Genomic DNA, 14,506 nt, shown 5'->3' on the forward strand with positions numbered 1-14,506 from the left:
TCATCATCCTCCTCCTCCTCTTCTTTTTCCTCCTCCTCCTCCTCGCCATCCTCCTCTTTCTCCTCTTCCTCACCATCCTTCTCATTCGCTTCACCTTCATCATCCTCCTTGTCCTCTTCTTTTTCCTCCTCCTCCTCACCATCCTTCTCATTCTCCTCACCTTCATCCTCCTCGTCCTCGTCTTCTTCTTCCTCCTTCTCCTCCTCTTCCTCTTCCCCCTCTTCTTCTTCCTCCTCTTCCTCCTCCTCACCATCCTTCTCATTCTCCTTCTCCTCCTCCTCCTCCTCACCATCCTCCTCCTGCTTCTCCTCCTGCTCCTCCTCCTCCTCCTTCTCCTACTCCTCATCTTCCTCCTCATCACCATCCTTCTCATTCTTGTCACCCTCCTCGTCCTCCTGCTCCTCCTCCTCTTCTTCTTCCTCCTCCTCTTCCTCCTCTTCCTCCTCATCACCAACCTTCTCATTCTTCTCCTCCTCCTCCTGCCCCTCTTCCTCCTCCTCGTCCTCCTCTTTTTCTTCTTCTTCCTCATCCTCCTCCTCCACCTTCTCCTCCTCCTCTTCTTCTTCCTCCTCTTCCCCATCCCCCTCCTCCACATTCTCCTCCTCATCACCATTCACCTCCTGCTCCTCCTCCTGCCCCTCCCCGTCCTCCTCCTCCTGCTCCTCCTCCAGGTTCCTCGTCTCCCCGGCGTCTCTCCTCCCTCGGCAGCCTGTTGGATGACCAGCATTGGCACGCCGTGGCGTTGGAGCGTGGCGGCGCTCAGCTCAACCTCACGGTGGACGACCACACGGAGAGGATCCAGATCCCAGGAGAGTTCAGCCGCTGGGACGTCCGGCAGGTGGAGAGGAGGCGCAGCAACACGCCTAATGAGCACCACACACGCATGTGCATTTCCACATTAACCCCTCCCCCTTCCTGCACGCAGCTGAGCGTCGGCGCGGCCCGGGGGCTCGAGTCCGAGAGAGGCTTCCACGGCTGCCTGGAGAACCTGCGGTACAACGAGCTGAACCTGATCCAGCTGTCCAGACACGGAGACCACCGGGCGGCCGTGACGGTGAGGACGCGATGACGTCGTCATCTTGAACTTCTCTTCACGATGACGTCGTCATCTTGAACTTCTCTTCACGATGACGTCATCGCTGCAACGCTTCATGTGTTTTGCTCTCAGTGTGTTTATTGTGAAGGTGGATTTGTGGGTTTTTGAGAGCAAAGTTAAAGTGGAGTTGAGCAAACAGAGCAATATGACGTCAACTCACCTCCATGTTGTTTTGTTTGAGAGCAAAGATGTTTTTATTTGAAGCCAGAAATTCTAGTTTCATTAGTTCCTCCTCTTCTTCCTCCTCTTCTTCTTCTTCTTCTTCTTCTTCTTCTTCTTCTTCTTCTTCTTCTTCTTCTCCTCTTCCTCCTCCTCCTCCTCCTCCTCTTTTTCCTTCTCCTTCTCCTGCCCTTCACCATCCTCCTCCTCCTCCTCCTCCTCTTCCTCCTCCTCTAGTTTCATAATCAAAACTAACACATAATTTACCAAACGTGTTTTGTGCCGGAAATTCTAGTTTCATTAGTTCCTCCTCTTCTGCCTCCCCTTGTTCTTCTCCTTCTCCCATTCTTCTTCTTCTTCTTCTTCTTCTTCTTCTTCTTCTTCTTCTTCTTCTTCTTCTTCTTCTTCTCCTCCTTCTCTTCTTCTTCTTCTTCTTCTTCTTCTCCTCTTCCTCCTCCTCCTCCTCCTCTTCCTCCTCCTCTAGTTTCATAATCAAAACTAACACATAATTTACCAAAGGTATTTTGTGTTCTTTGCGTAATAAAGACACAGATCTGCCTTCATAGTTAATTTGCTTGCTGGCATCTTGAAGGTCAGATCCTGATGGAGGCAAAGAGAAAAAGACACTTCGCTTCCTCATCGTTGATCAGATGTATTGATCAGCCAGAAGACAAAAGCAAGTAGCTTAAAAAAGGAGATGCGTGGGGGAAATTCGAGCGGCACCTCGTTGCTTTGTTGTGTTTTATTCCTCCGAGGTGAAGATGACAGATCGCGTCTCTCCTCCTCGGGGGGAAGCGAGCGCAGCTTTGATGTCGGAGCTCTTCAAACCCTCATTTCTTAAGAGGGAATACGGCATCAATAGCCACCAAAAATACAAATCCGCAGGCTAAATGAGTCCCTTCTTCGCGAGCCGATAAAACATTCTGCTTGTGTTTCGCGATTTTGCTCGGCGATGACGCCAGCTGAGACTCCACCGAACCCATCGCTCCAGGAGGACCGGAGGGATTAAGAAATACGGGTTCAGAGATCCCAACGCATGGCCGAAGATCTAATGGAGGTTTTTAGTTGGAGTCTTTTTATTAACCCGTTGAAAACTGTGGAACCAACGTTGTCTCCAGACCTCCTTTCCCTGTGTTTGAGTCATCATAGGAACCCCAAATTAATTCCAATACGTGTGTTTATTGTATGTATTTGTTCAGCAAAGTCTTGGGGAAAAAATGTATATCTGCAAAAAAAAATCCCTTTTAAAAGATATTTCGATGGTTACTATGAACATCCAGCATGATGTGAGACAGATCCCCCAAAAAAGCCTCCTGGAGCGTCAATAAGACACCTTTTTGGAAAGATTAGGACCTAAAGAATCAGAATCTGCAACAAAAACAACAATTAAACAAAGTCTTGTCCTGTTAGGAAGGAGATTCAGTCAAAAAACTGTGTCATTCGGTTCAAAAATAAGAAAAATGACGTATTGTATGCCAAAAGATTGTCTGAATGGGGCATGCTGGGACTTAAAATGGGAGCAGGAGGATTTTAAATGATGTGTGTGTGTAAGTGTGTTTTAGTGGTATTCGTGAATGGTCTTTGGGGTTAGCTTCAGTAAAGCCTCGTCTCCACCTCGAGGACCTTTTTCAGATGTTTCTACAACGACATTAAGTGGATGGAGAGAAGTAGAGAACCCCGTTTCTAATAAACAGTCTGTCGTTACCTTCAGGGACCGGAGAGATTAAGACATGCGGGTCCAGAGATCCCCACGCATGGCTGAGGATCTAACAGAGGCTTTTAGTTGGAGTCTTTTTTATTAAAAGGACCACTTTTGGCAATTATTAAAGGAACGATGACAAAATGAAGTGGCGCTTTAAATGATGTGTGTGTGTGTGTGTGTGTGTGTGTGTGTGTGTGTGTGTGTGTGGTATTTCGGGGCTGTACGGTGTGTTAGTGAATGCCCTTTGGGGGATTTTATTGCCCCCCTTTTCTTTTACTGTGTATGTTGCCGTGGCGCTGCATCCTCCATCACTTTAACAGCTCCACAAAGGGCTTTTAGATGTCATCTGTGTTTCCGGAGCATTATAAAGATAGCGGAGGCTGATATTCCCAGCAGAGAGAGCCGGGACTGTAATATATAACCGCCGCAGCCTTTGCAAACGGACCCGATGTCATTACCACTACTCAAAACAACGGCGCCGTCGACACGGCGCCGCTTGTTCACATTGGCGCCTGCACCTTCCTCCCGCACCTCGCGGGTGACATTGCTATTTTTCAGTTTTCCAATCATGGCTTTTTTCATTCCCGAGGGGACTCGCTGATGAGATGGCCGTGACACCAGGTCACGGCGGCACACGCCCTCCGCAGGAGCTGATTAATATTCATGTTTAATGTTTGTTTAATGTCTCTCGTAATCATTTTCTCTCTCTCTCTCAGGGCAACGTGACCTTTTCCTGCGCTGAGTCGGCGTCCGTGGCCGTGACGTTCCCGGGCCCCCGGAGCTTCCTCAGTTTGCCGGGGTCGAGGGCGTCGTCCTCGGAGGAGGAGGAAGAGGAGGAGGAGGAGGGGGGCGTGTCCGTCGGGTTCCAGTTCAGGACGTGGAACAAGGCGGGGCTTCTGCTCACCTTCGACCTGCCGGGGGAAGGGGGCGTGGCCTGGCTGTACCTGAGCGAGGCCGGACTCCGGCTGCAGATCCATAAAGCCGGCAGGACGCTGCTGGAGCTCAGCGCAGGTCGGACTAGCAGCACGTTAAATAATGTTTTTAGAGCCTCTAGCTCTTGTTACTAATAACCGAAATGTATAAACTAACTTTTAGAGATAAACACAACACTTATAACATAATAAATTAACCTTAAATGAGGTTGAAAATCTTTAGTAGGTAGGTAGGTATGTAGATAGTTTCTTTGTAATGTTTCTCTAGAGCAGCATTTCATATTAATGCTAATAACTCTGATAATTATCATTAAAGGTTCGGCTCTGAATGACGGTCAGTGGCATTCAGTGGAGCTGACCTCCAGACGAGGTCATGTGACCATCGCTGTGGATGAAGGGGAAGGGGGCGTGGCTCACGGCGGCCACTCCGTCACCGCAGGAAGTCAACTCTTCTTTGGTGGTAAGTTGTGTCTTTTCATATCCTCAACGCTTCCCTCCTGTTTGCTTTCCTCTCTTCCTTGCCTCCAAGTTTTTTTTGATTTCCTTCTCCACTTCCTACTTCCACTTTGGCTCTGATGTGTCTTCCACTTGTCCCCCGTCCAGGTTGTCCTGCCGAGGAAGACGAAGCCGGTCCGCACTGCAGGAATCCCTTCGGCCTCTTTCAGGGCTGCATGCGTCTCCTCAGCGTGGACAACCAGCCGGTGGACCTGATCATGGTGCAGCAAAGACTGCTGGGAAATTACAGCCAGCTGCAGATCGACATGTGCGGCATCATCGACAGGTCGGAATTTCTTTCCGTTCTGTTTGGACCAAAGTCATGCACCTAAAACCATCTTAAAAAGCGAGTCTACAGACGCAATACCTTATAATATGAGATTACATGGGTACAATTTACATTACGCATTTGACAGAGATGACGGGAAGACACAATACTCAAGGGAGGAAGTAGTTCATCCTTGTTTTTATGTCATAAAATCCATTTTCATCTCATTGAAAGTTCATTCATGTTATCTCGGATCAAGAGATCAAGTCCGGTGGAGCCGAACCCAGCGGCTGCTGCCGCAGTGTCGCACTTAAAGGAACAGACTCACACGAGAATACATCTACACACAACAGCCACATCCTCACCAGAGGAGCAGACACAACACAGAAGCAGCCGGACAAACCTCATGAGGAAAGGCTGTTGAAGGGTTTAAATCCATCCTATACTGGATTGAGCACATATGCGAAGTAAAGTGTCAATTATACCAGGAGTGGGGATTGAACCCACGAGGGCATTTGCCCATTGGAGCTTAAATCCAACGCCTTAACCACTCGGCCATCCTGGTTGTGTAAAGCTCCAAGTTGTTGGATCCAAGAGAAAATAGAAACAAATGGGCCCAAACAATCGAAAGTGTTTGAATTATTGTTCACGGGAGAGCGAGAAGGTGTGAAATGATCCATGACGGCCCTGTATGTCCCCTCATCATAACTCTAAAGTGAAAACGGAAAAGGCGAGGTGTTTCATCTGTGTTGGTGTGTCTGTGTGCCGGCTTAATAGCGGTCCAGCTCCGATGCGAAGGAGTACAACACAGACGCGGCCGAGCGTTTAATAGACTTGACCCATCAGTCCTGTTGCGGGACTTTAACCGAGTCCACAGTCGGATCTAATTTACTTCTGCTTCCGACCCGCGATCAGGAAAGAAAGCCAAGGGAAGTCCGCCCGTTCCCTGCTGGAGGTGAACCACCTGGCAACGAGAGCAACGGCAACCTTGTGTAACAATGACCTTCCAAAGTTTTAGAGCGAGAGGAAGACCCGGCGGTGCAAAAGTGTGTCCTATACTTTTAGCGCGCAAATGCTTTTTGTCGCTGCTGCTGACGCCAACGATAGTTTGCGTTGAATGAAAAAGAGGCAACGTGAAGTCGCCTCATTGAATCAGTTCTTCTGTTCCGTTGCGGTCTTTAAACATCGGGTCAGCCCGGCGATGTGTATTGATCGATGTGGATTTAGACGTTAAGTATTAACAGGTTTTTTTTTCATTTGTCCACTGTCACAAAAATCCCTTCAACGGCTTTGAAGTGAGCAATCAAGAAGCTGCTTTCTTGTAGTTCTCTGAGCAAATTGAGGTTCTGATGAAGCGTGTTTTACACTCTAAAAAGCCCAACTTCAAATTTGTTGTCCTAACACATTTTTTTAAGTTGAGTCAACAAATAGCGTTGAAAAAAGTTGAACTAACCCAAAATGTCAATTTTATTAATAAGGAGTGGAATCCACTGAAAATGTTAAGTTGAGAAAACTTAGTATAGTGAGTTGGGCATCTACTGAGGTAACTAAGACCACTGTGCATGTGTCAGTAAACACACAAACACACATAAATAAAACATATATATATATATATATATATATATATATATATATATATATATATATATATATATATATATATACTACTTTAATATTATATTTTAAATAATGAAATAAATATTAAAATATTTTCTTTAGCCCCTGTTTAAGATACATTGATTTGATGATACCATTGTTTCTTTATTATATTTCGATAGTTTTTCAGATCTCATTTGATTGACATCTACTTTTTACATCTTAATCTTAAACTGCTGAATGTCTGTTGACAATACATGTTCAATAAAGAGAGAGAAGAAAAAACCGCCAACTGCCGTAAAAGAAGCAGAAGAAGAAGAAGAAGAGATTCAAATATCCGTCTACCACTGCGCATGCGCACTTCCGCATGAGAGAGCAATTTCGCGCCGGTCAACGCCAGCTCAAGTGTTTCTGCAGAATGCCGTCTACGTCCCGCACCACTTAACCAGGTAAGACTGTGTATGTTCCGTGCGTTAGCTAACGAGCTAGTCAGATAACCTGTTGATTTTTAATGCCAAAGTTAACATTACGAAGTTTATAACGTGACAGACACCAGCCTACTTTTCACGTGTTCATAACGTCATGTGTAATTTTACGATAACGACCCGCTCGTGTTAGCTAGGTTAGCTAACATGTTGCTGCAGTGCTTCGCAGTACTTTAGCGTTGGTGGCGTCGGGACTGCCTCTAGGCTAGAGGCTCTAGTTCACTCTTTAGTTACCCGCGCGTAGCATTCAGGGGCACTAGATAGCGCCCAGGACCCGGACGGTAGTGCCGTTGGCACCTGTTCGCCCGCAGGGACCACGCGAGTCGCCCGCGAGGCATGTTGTAAGAATAGAACACATTTTGAGCTTCGTCAAAAATATATTTGTTTTTATCAACCGACCTGTCTACATGGTCGCGTTACAACTCTTCTCTGTAACGCAATGCACACAGACACGGGCGGGCACACAGGTGAACACCCAGTGGACAGAGAGCAGCGAAAAATACGTTGCGTGCTTTTCACAATGAGATTTGCTGCGTTAAGCTATCACTATTTTAAGCTAGTAAAACCTAAACTGTTGACTTTTCCAAAGAAAATGGTGTACATTTTTAATTAATTTAAATGAAGGCAACGTTGCAAAGAATTGAGTGTACTCAACTAATGGGCAGTGAAATTTAGTAACGACACTTTAAGTTTGAAGTAAGTTTTCTCAACAATAAATTTAAAGTTATGTTGATTTATGTTTTCAATCTACAAGAACACACAATTTCAAGTTTCTCCAACTTAATATTTTAAGTGTTCTGAACTTAAGTACATGAGTAGATGTGACTATCAAATCAAGTAGTGGTAACTTAAATACATAAGTAGGTCTGACTAGTAATGTTACGTTTGACAAACTTAAGATGGCACTTTGAGTGAACTTCTTATTATAAGTTGACACAACTTAGTTGAGTGAACTCAAAAAGGCTTTGCAGCTGGTTGCCTCACTTTTTTAAGTTGACTCAACTTTTTTTTTTTTTTTAGAGTGTACTTAATCTGTTTTGTACTTTATCCTTATAATCAACATTTACTTGTGAGCTGGATTAACCATGAGATTATGTCCACCATCTAGTAATATGATACCAGGAGTGGGGTTCGAACCCACAAGGGCATTCACCCATTAGGTCTTAAGTCCAACGCCTTAACCACTCGGCCATCCTGGTCGGGTTCAAGTCCGTTACGCTGCTCTCGCCGGGTGGATTCGTTTCGGCAAAGGCTGAACCGACCGTGACGCTCATCATCGGATCAGACGCCGGCGCCACGCGTGAGTTTGATGGACGGCCGCGTCAGCAGCGCCGGAGGACCCGCCACTCTCGCACACAAACAGCCACACAGATGAAGTAAAAGAGCCGCGGCGTGCGGTAATGTGAATTTAAAGTGAAAATGTGTTATCTGCAAGGCTCCAGCGCACTCTTAGATTAAAGCAGCGTCGAGATAAATGGAGGTAAAAGTCACACTGTGGCGGGCAGACGGGCCGCTGAGTCAGCGCTTTCATCTAAATAAAAAAGGGAGAGGCGGCAGATTCTGCACAGTCGTCTGTTTTCTCTTCAATTTTCCACTCCGGGTTTTGGGTAAATGTGCAGTGTGTTTATGCGAGTAAACACACTCCTAAAACATGTACTTAGGAACGTGAAGGCGGATAAAAACACGACACACACACCAACCGTCACGCTTCTGGAACGCCGGTGACGTGAATGTGTGTGTGTGTGTGTGATTGTGTGCTTTTTGTTTGTTCTTCAATTCTGCCGACATTTCTGCCACATACATTTATTTTCTAAAAATGACTCGCTCATTGGCGCGTTTATGGCAGAAAATAAAATTTAAAAAAAAGAAAGTCATAAGTATGAGGTGGAAAGTCATAAATATGAGGTGGAAAGTCATACATATCAGGTGGAAAGTCATACATATCAGGTGGAAAGTCATACATATCAGGTGGAAAGTCATACATATCAGGTGGAAAGTCATACATATCAGGTGGAAAGTCATACATATCAGGTGGAAAGTCATAAATATGAGGTGGAAAGTCATAAGTGTGAGATAGGAAGTCATAAGTATTACATAGAAAGTCATAAGTATGAGATAGGAAGTCATAAGTATTACATAGAAAGTCATAAGTATGAGATAATATTTTTTCTTTCCTGTTATCTGAAAACAAGCTCATGATTTTGACTTTCCATTTCATAATTTCGACTTTTTATCTCCAAATAGTTTTTCTTTTACCTGTGGGTATGGGCTTCCATACCTTCCTGAGTTACAATAGGAGTCACTTTCACGCGTCATCTTAAAATCTGTGAGCGTGTTGAACTGTAAAAAATCTTTTCTCTCATTATTTTTCCATTTTTATATTTCCTTTATTTTCTCTCTCGGTAGCTTCTAAACCTCCCACGTCCAGTAAACGGCACTGATTGCCATGATGGTTACAGCAGTATGTTATATATTTATCTATAAATAGCATGCGTAGCTCCTCCCGTTAGCCGTGTGTTCGTAGAGCTTCTGCAAACAGCACTTTGGAAGAAGAGCTCGGCTCAATCTGCTGCAGAGAAGAAGTGAAAGGATTTTCCATTTAGCGAAAAAACTTCCTTTTTTTTTGTTATAGATGAAATGAAAGAAACATCTAAAGCGAGAAAAGTAATGAAATGAATCTTTTGATCTCACCGGGGGAGGGTGGAAGGTGTTTCAAAAGGAAGTTCTGCAGGAGACATCTATTCATTCAACATGAAGAAAAAAAACTAATTTTCTTTTCTTTCCAACAACCTCCCAAAAAACTGTATAAATATATAAACCGATATTAAAAATGTAAATTTGTTCTATTTGACGTCCCGTTCCTAAATAACCTTGAAGAGATTGGACTGAAAGGTTTTTAACCCCGCCTCCAAAAAAAAGAAAAAAAAGCTCCATTTCACGAGAGGATCGTTTAGTTTAATGAAGTAGTTTTCTCTTTGAAAGGTATAAAGAAAGGACAGTGCCACCAACATATACATATATTTATAAAGACGAAGCAGGGAGGGCTGAGCAAGAGATTATCTGTCAGTCAAAGGACTTTCATGGCTTTTTAAACGCTCTCTAATACTTTCATTATAAGGCGAACGTTACGCAGCAGTTACTTCCGTTACCTTGAAAGAGTCTCTCTTTAAATCCACACACAGCAAAACGCAAACAAATGTGTCTCCCATGTCGAAAACCTGGTGCCTATGTATATTACCCACAATGCAACAGCACTTCAAAACCCCTCCAATTTGAGACGACAGCCCCCAAGGCCAGATCGGTGGAGTTCCTCTAGAACTAGCCTGGATTACTCATCAGGGTTTTAAAGTACTTTGTTGTCAGTAAAAAAGGAAGTAAAATGAATTGAAAATCGCACTTTTCCCAGAAAAACGGCGCAAATTGTTTAAAAGTAGTAGTAGTAGAAGAAAACCAAAAATAACACAATGTATAATAAAAGGGCCAATCTTTTTGAACAAGAAAAGTATTTTAATCATTTTCAAATCCACACACAGCTAAATTTGGCATTTTTCTTCCATGTCAAAACCTGGTATATTACCCACAATGCAACACGACAACACATCAGAAACCCCCAAGGCCAGTTTCAGTTCCTCTTTAACGATACGTCACCTAGCCTGGATTACCCTTCAGGGTATTTGAAGTACTTTGTTTTCAGTAAGTATGGAAGTAAAATGTATTCAAATCGGACACGGACAAAAGTCGCAAAGTTTAGTGGTAGTTCAAAGAAGAAAACTAAAATAACACAATGTTTAATACAAGGGCCTCTCCCTCTCCCTCTCTCTTCCCCCCCCTCCCCCCTCTCTCTCTCTCTCTCTCCCCCCATCCCTCCCCCCCTCCTCTCTCTCTCAGGTGTTCTCCGAGTCGTTGTGAGCATGGTGGTCGCTGCAGTCAGTCCTGGACCGTCTTCCACTGTAACTGCTCTGAGAGCGGCTACAGCGGCGCCACCTGCCACAGCTGTGAGTCACACACCACACGACAACACACACACACGACAACACACACACACACACAGAGAGAGAGGGATGAAAGTAGGGTTAAGCAGTGATTGTCTTGCCTCCTGCTTGATTTAAACTCAGAGGCGGAGCAACCAGAGATATGAATACAATTATAATAAACACACGGTGGTACAAACCCATTAAAACACAGAAAACAAAGATTAGGAATGTGTCAGAGCGACGGAGGGAGAACGACCCCCCCCCCCCCCCCCATCTGCTTCTGGTGTCTGCACATCCCTTCTTTCCAGTGGTCACATTATCATAAAACCTGTTTGCATGTGAGAGATATTATGAAGGTCAATGAGACTGTAGCTGTGACTAAACTGCCAAATGCTGAATAAATGAATTGAACCCCGAGCGGGGAGGGGAGGCGAGGTGCAGGAGTCAAATCCTTCAAAACCAAAAGAAGAGCGTTTCTCTCAGTCTCATTTTTATTGCTGGTGTTTTCTGTGGAACACAACTGAGGGAATGTGATGAATAAAAGGCCTTCAGGCTGAGCAGAAGAGAGATAAACAGGTGAGCAGAGGGTGGGAACCTTGAGATATGGATGTGACTGGAGAGGCTTGATTCTTTGATTGCAGAAGATGCTCTGGTGTGTGTGTGAGAGGCCGAGGGAGGAGGGAGGAAGACGTATGGAGGCAGAGAGGAAGAGCCAGGGCTGATAAAGGTGTAGAGTTTTATTTATTGGGTCTCTGTACTCCCATCAGTCATTACTGGTCCTCTCAAGTCGGATCCGTCTTCTGTTTACGGGACGCACGGCCGCAGAAATAAAACTGAAGATGATTGTCTTGGCTCCGGTTACGAGACGGTGATTCAGCCCCCACGATGCTCCGCAGTGTGTAGTCGTTTCCCCTCGCGGCTCCCGTGTGTGTGCGTCCGCCGGCCGACGTGTTGACGTGTTGACGTTGAGCTCGTCTCCTTGTGTTCCCTCCCAGCTGTGTACGAGCGGTCCTGCGAGGCGTACAAACACAACGGCAACACGTCGGGACATTTCCACATCGACGTGGACGGCAGCGGACCAATCAGACCGCAGCTGGTCTACTGCAACATGACAGGTGACACACACACACACTGGGTTTTGTGTACTACGAGGACTCCCCAAACAAGTGTATTGCATCGTTAGAGGGACACCCCTTTCCACTTGTTACACAAAGATGTGTTAAATATATTTTGTATTTATTTTGAGCCATACAACACAAATCTCGCTTCAAATTTTGAATACACACAACACAGCTCAAAATATAGCAACCTGAAACCGTCCATCATTAAGTGGACAGTCGATACACACACACATACTGGTTTTTGTGTACTAAGAGGCCAGTGTTCCCGTTCGAGGGACACCCCTTTCCACGTGTTTCACAAAGATGTGTTGAACATATTTTTCATTTATTTTGAGCCATACTAGACAAATCTCGCTTCAAATTTTGAATACACAAAACACAGCATCACCATCCATCATTAAGTGGACAGTAGATAATTAGGAGCGTAAACCTCACCCATGACACAAACTTTCACTGCCCCTCTTCCTTGTATCATTACTCAACTTTATTTTTTATGATAAACATTTACATAATAGTAAATGATGATGGTTCTCTCGTCACATTCTGATCTACTTATTCTCCCATCGCCGCTCTATCTTCTGTCGTGTCATTTGTTTAATCATATAAACATGAATAATAATAAAGTCTCACTGCTTCATGCAATTTGTCTACGTATATAAATCTTAATAGCGATCATATTTCTTTTCTCCCACTCTGTCTTGTTTTCTCTCCGTAGTCATCGTTGCTTTCTTCTCTCATAAATTTAACTTCAAAGCTGTTTGAGTTAGTTAATCCTCATTTAGACAGTGTAGGTTGGCAGAGTATACAGTCCATCCTCATGACAAGCCTGAAGAAAGGAGAAATATATATGTGTGTGTGTGTGTGTGTGTGTGTGTATATATATGTCCTAATCCATGACCTTGAAATGTTCTGCAAACTGTATTTTGGGCTTAGTCTTTTGTGCTACGCTAACAGACTATGGCTTCATATAAGAGTGGTACAGATCTTTTCATCTGACTCTTGGTAGGACGGATAACATCGATTATTTCTCTTTGCATGATTGGGTAATGATGGAGTTGCAAAGGCAAGTTTATGATACAACATGTATGACAAACAAGAAAGAATAATTAACCAATTGAAATCAATCAACAGCAGTAATCTATGATTAATAAGAGTCTATCCGTCTCCCTCCAGAGGAGAACACATGGATGGTGATCCAGCACAACAACACGGACCGGACCAGAGTCCGAGCGTCTCCGGGCGTCGACCAGCACTCGGTTCACTTTGACTACTCCACGGAGGAGGAGCAGCTGCTGGCCGCCATCAGCCAATCAGAGCACTGCGAACAGGAGCTGTCCTACCGCTGCAGGAAGTCCCGCCTCCTCAACACTCCAGGTAAGAGCCTCATCAGAAAAGTTGCTGGATGGTGTATCCTCAGGTGTTTCTCTTCATAAAGTAACGCTGGTGTTGTGCTGTCAGACTGTTGTCAGAGTTGCTCACCTGGAACAGCTGCCCAGCCAGGTGATTACTCTCGTAACTTTGAAGGAATGGTTTGACATTTTTGGGAAATAGGCTTGCTTGCTTTCCGACGTAGAGCTAGAAGATTGATGCAACTCTCCTGCTGCAGTTTGGAAACAGAGGGAAGCCGCTATCCAAAGCTCACTTATTAACATATTATAGATTATGTTTGATCCGCACAAACACAGTGTAAACATGCTTTAGAGTCGATATGTGACGTTCCTGGAGTTTCTTCTAACTACATAGAAGCAACAAAATAGTCTGGCACATCATCCCCCATTGAAATGGCTTGTTGTTGTAACCTTCTGAAGTCGCGGTTAATTTTCTCGATTTTACATTATTTCCTAAATTCACATTTTAAAGGGACTTGCATATGAAAGACACCCATGTGTTTTACATGTAAAAACAATTGCAGAACAATCTCAGCTCTCTATATAAAGAGGCACCACTGTCCTAAGGCACACGTGTAAAGAGATAATATGGCCCTAAAGTTGAAAAATGTGCTCTTGATTTTTGCAAATTCTTTATCTCTTCTGAAAACATAGCTCTACTCATGTAGACGAACATTAGTTTATTCGTGAGCTTTAGAGGTGTCACTATTGTGCAGAGCGAGGCTAACTGTTCGCCCTGCTTCCAGTCTGTGTGTTAAGCTAAGTTAACCAGCCAAAAAGTGCTATCGATACTAATAGTGTAAGAATGTATGCTATTGAATAGACCATTAGACAAAGTGTGTTGTTTTTATTTATATTTTGACTCATTTGGTTTATAGCGCATTCATAAATCAGCTTCTTACCTTCTCGTTCAACAACTTTAATGAGCTCTACTGGAACCCAAATGTGATACAATTCTCACTTGTTAAACAAAATTGTATCTAATCTTAATCTTTTACTCCTTTAATCTTATTTCGGGGAGAGCCCTCTCAGGTTTTGTTTCCTCCCCGGTTTCCTCAATACCCTCAAGTGCACATTGAAGTCAGAAAAGACTGTAAACAAGGCGTGTTCCTAATTATCTTGTTGAGTTAAGTACAAGTTAATGAAAGCTCTGTTAAGCAGGCTCCCTTCAGCTGGGACTCTCTCGCTCTCTCGCTCTCTCGCTCTCTCTCTCTCCCGACCGCAAAACAAAATCATTACTCTGCAAACTGGATGTGGTTTCAGGGATTTTTCTTCTCTTTCACTAACGAT

At 44.3% G+C, this 14,506-nt stretch overlaps 1 protein-coding gene and 2 non-coding genes across 6 annotated transcripts in view; 1 reads left to right on the top strand and 2 right to left on the bottom strand.

The window, feature by feature from the left end:
* LOC137805410 (contactin-associated protein-like 4) overlaps positions 1 to 14,506 on the top strand; it is a 76,033-nt gene that overhangs the window by 33,937 nt on the left and 27,590 nt on the right. For 3 of the 4 annotated variants that reach the window (XM_068605323.1, XM_068605349.1, XM_068605341.1), the window contains exons 6-13: positions 672 to 838; positions 926 to 1,054; positions 3,674 to 3,980; positions 4,206 to 4,349; positions 4,493 to 4,670; positions 10,622 to 10,728; positions 11,703 to 11,822; positions 13,002 to 13,202. In XM_068605323.1, coding sequence (XP_068461424.1) covers positions 672 to 838; positions 926 to 1,054; positions 3,674 to 3,980; positions 4,206 to 4,349; positions 4,493 to 4,670; positions 10,622 to 10,728; positions 11,703 to 11,822; positions 13,002 to 13,202 — 1,353 coding nt within the window. The remainder of the gene's footprint in view (positions 1 to 671; positions 839 to 925; positions 1,055 to 3,673; positions 3,981 to 4,205; positions 4,350 to 4,492; positions 4,671 to 10,621; positions 10,729 to 11,702; positions 11,823 to 13,001; positions 13,203 to 14,506) is intronic. The other variant, XM_068605331.1, reaches the window with a different exon arrangement.
* Positions 5,135 to 5,217, bottom strand: trnal-uaa (transfer RNA leucine (anticodon UAA)). The gene has a single exon. It is a non-coding gene; the product is annotated as a tRNA-Leu (tRNA).
* On the bottom strand, positions 7,850 to 7,932 carry trnal-uaa (transfer RNA leucine (anticodon UAA)). Its single transcript has one exon. It is a non-coding gene; the product is annotated as a tRNA-Leu (tRNA).

This window comes from Clinocottus analis, unplaced genomic scaffold (assembly GCF_023055335.1).
Source record: "Clinocottus analis isolate CAN_PGR_092001 unplaced genomic scaffold, fCliAna1.0.p SCAF_11, whole genome shotgun sequence".
Classification (NCBI taxonomy): Eukaryota; Metazoa; Chordata; class Actinopteri; order Perciformes; family Cottidae; genus Clinocottus; species Clinocottus analis.